This window comes from Cyprinodon variegatus, unplaced genomic scaffold (genome assembly GCF_000732505.1).
Source record: "Cyprinodon variegatus isolate N-32 unplaced genomic scaffold, C_variegatus-1.0 Scaffold1450, whole genome shotgun sequence".
Classification (NCBI taxonomy): Eukaryota; Metazoa; Chordata; class Actinopteri; order Cyprinodontiformes; family Cyprinodontidae; genus Cyprinodon; species Cyprinodon variegatus.
Genome location: NW_015151903.1, coordinates 59,477 through 62,655, shown reverse-complemented (window position 1 = coordinate 62,655; position 3,179 = coordinate 59,477). Strand labels below are relative to the sequence as shown.

The 3,179-nt window shown below is 41.8% G+C and overlaps 1 protein-coding gene across 1 annotated transcript in view; it reads right to left on the bottom strand.

The window, feature by feature from the left end:
- Nucleotides 1-404: 404 nt before the first annotated feature.
- spg21 (spastic paraplegia 21 (autosomal recessive, Mast syndrome)) overlaps nucleotides 405-3,179 on the bottom strand; it is a 19,609-nt gene continuing 16,834 nt past the window's right edge. Inside the window, exons 4-7 of the mRNA XM_015403152.1 lie at nucleotides 1,599-1,744; nucleotides 1,411-1,519; nucleotides 1,223-1,330; nucleotides 405-1,138 (exon numbers count right to left, since the gene is read on the bottom strand). Of these exons, the coding sequence (XP_015258638.1) occupies nucleotides 935-1,138; nucleotides 1,223-1,330; nucleotides 1,411-1,519; nucleotides 1,599-1,744 (567 nt within the window). The 3' untranslated portion in view covers nucleotides 405-934. The remainder of the gene's footprint in view (nucleotides 1,139-1,222; nucleotides 1,331-1,410; nucleotides 1,520-1,598; nucleotides 1,745-3,179) is intronic.

The following is a 3,179-nucleotide window of genomic DNA, read 5'->3' as shown; positions in this document are numbered from 1 at the left end:
TATATATATATATATATATATATATATATATATATATATATATATATATATATATATATATATATATACACACACACACACACACACACACATATATATACACACATATACACCCTTTTCCAAACATACGGCTTTACGATGAACTGGAAGCTGTTCCGCCCAAATCCCGCCCAGGTTATCTGTGTACCATAGAAGGCTAAAGCAGGGGCGTCAAAGTGGTTCCAGAAAGGGCCGTGTGGCTGCAGGTTTTCTTTCAACCAAACAATAGCGCCGGACTTCATCATTCATTCATTCATCTCATCAAGTCATCATGTTCAGACTGGACTCGCTGGATGAGATGAATGGAGTCTGGCGCTACTGCTTGGTTGAAAGAAAACCTGCAGCCACACAATCCTTTCTGGAACCACTTTGACGCCCCTGGGCTAAATAATTGTACAGTATGCTAACATTACACGCCACATAAAAAGCAAACTGCGAATGTGCCTCGTATGTTAACATATTAATAGTTATTCAGATAACTATAGCATAAATAAGTTCACCAAACCATCCGTATCACTCCAACTTTCTAAATCTGATGAAATCTTCATCCTCTGTGTCACTTTTAAACTCCACAAACTCCAAACTTTATTTCTGCTGCATGATTACTGTTTTTGGATGCATATTTTTATACTTTTATAATTACAGAATAAATGTTCTTTTCGGTGCCATTTTTGTAAAGCCCTTCTCAGTTGTTTTTATACATTAAACCCAATGTTGAAATTATCAACACTGGCCTAGAGTGCCCTCTTGTGGTTTAGTGTGAAATTAACAATATTGTGTTAATAATTTCACACATAAGTCGCTCCAGAGTATAAGTTGCACCTCAGCCAAACTATGAAAAAAGTTGCAACTTATACTCCAGAAAATACGGTACAATTAAAAGCAAGTTTCCTCACTATAAAAGATCTTTATTGTTAAACCTGCATGATGATGGAAATGTTGAAGGAAAAGAATCAACCTGAATGTAGAGGTTGACCTCAGCGCTGCGGCACAGATACGGGAAATTGCCTCCGGTCTTCAGATGCGCTCTTCTAGCGTTGGGATACAGTTTATACATCTCTTCTTTGGCCTCCAGGGAGAGGGCGCTCTGGTCAAACACCTCAACATCGACAGCAGAACTCAGTCAGAAGACATACAAAAATCCCCCCCCCAAAAAAAGAAAAAACAGAAGAAACAAACTTACATCTATGATGGTCACAGCAACATCTTTTATTTTGTGAGGCTCGACATACGAGTTCTGACAGTTTAGCGTTAGCCTGGAAGCTAGCTCGCTTTGGTTCAGAGTCTCCAGCTGCAGAAAGCAAACAGACGGATCAATTAAAAAACACCAGCCTGCTTTGAGCGTCCTTATTTCAGCTGGAGGTCAAATACCCGGTCGACCATGAAATCGATTGCATCCGCCATCTTAGGGTCGACGGGTCCTTTAGCAAAGTTTCCCAGGACAATCTTCTTCAGTAGGAACGCTGGCATGAGCCAGAAACTGGGCAGCAACAGAGAAGCAGCAAGAATGAATAAAGAGACCCTGAGGACACCTTCAGGTCAGCGACGGCGAGAAGCACCTGTTTGCTGTCCATGTCTGGTTGAATATGGAGGTGTCACTGAACGAGTTACACAGGATCAGAGAGTGGACTCTGGGAGACTTGTGGGTGAATTCTGCAAACTTCTGAGCCAGGAATCCTCCCAAAGACGCTCCGAACAGGTGGACCTGTGTGTGTCAGAGGATCAGCGTTACACAGACATCACCATTCACACAATAAAAAATGTCTGCCTGAGGTCTGATGTGCAAGCCGTACGGCGATGAGGGGAACTGAATCCCTGGGATCAGTTCATTAAAATGATTTGTTCAAAACATTCAGCAAATTATTTATTTAATGCAGCTACAGTATATTTAAAAAGAGCAGAAAATTATTTTAGTGACATTAAGTCTGCTGAACATAGAACTTTAAAGGTATAGAGGATCTTTTATTTCTGGGTGGATCTCAATCAGTGGTCCTCCTAACTGTCAATCATTCTGGCGATGCGTTTCCGTAAGGCCGCCCTACGCGCTCGTCCTGTTAGCTATCGGTTTCTTTCAGCCGTATATCTGAGGTGAGCTACGGTTTCAGACGGTCAGTGAAGCTCACCTTTCTCACCGCGGTTCTTTGAAAATGGCCGAGAGTCAGAAGAGGAAAAGTGTCTACGAAGTACATGAGAAGAAAGGAAAGGCCTCGGAAAAGGCAGATATATCCCAGAATGCTTTGCGCAGAGAGCTCTCCTTGCAAAGCATTATGGGATTAGATGTCCCAGCGGCCCGCTGTCGCCTTAGGCTGCAGCTACCCGACAGCAGCAACTAATAACAAAGATGGCGCAGGCACGGCGTGGAGCAGGAGGAGTGACCAACGGAGCCAAAATCAGAGATCATCTCTCTGAACGGTCAGTTAACTGAGTTCACTATAAAGTTCACTATAGAGTCCCCTCTCTATATAGTGATGGAGGGGTCAGAGGTCAGGGCGGAGAGTCGGACACAGTGAGCTGCTATGAGAGGAACAACTTTTAAACAGAGCGTGCACGAGGAGAAATGGGCTCATGCACACTCTCACATGCACTTTTTTTTTAAGTGTAGAGGGCGGGTCTTTTAAAAATTCAAGATGGTTATGGTCCTATAAAGATAAAAAGGGTAAGAAACGTTTTCAAGCTCTAACCTGATCTTATTTTGTAGTTCTAGTTCAGAAGGCAACAAAGGAGAAGATTGAGTCAATAAGTAAGTTTAGCTGAAATCTAATATGGCAGGTTTATTAAAGTTGTAGGGAAGTCATATTTAAATGTCAAATCATTTTGGCTTAAACATGTATATAAATGTTCTCTTTATCAGACCATATTGTCCCAAAATTTAGAAAATTTCTATCTTATTAAAATTGTCTTAAAATGTATTTTTTTTCCGTTATCTTCTGCAGGTCAGTTAGTTCTACGTCAGCCTGAACACCTAAATTCGGCCAATCATATATAAACGGTCATCTGTCAATCAAATGTTTTCAGTCATAGCATCTTGATTCATGTGTCGCAGCTAATATACGCAACGGTTGAAACCAGAATCCTTTCCTTTCCCATTGAGTTGCGTCCCAGTGTTCACTGGGATGGACGTCTGTGTCTTCGGCAGGCGT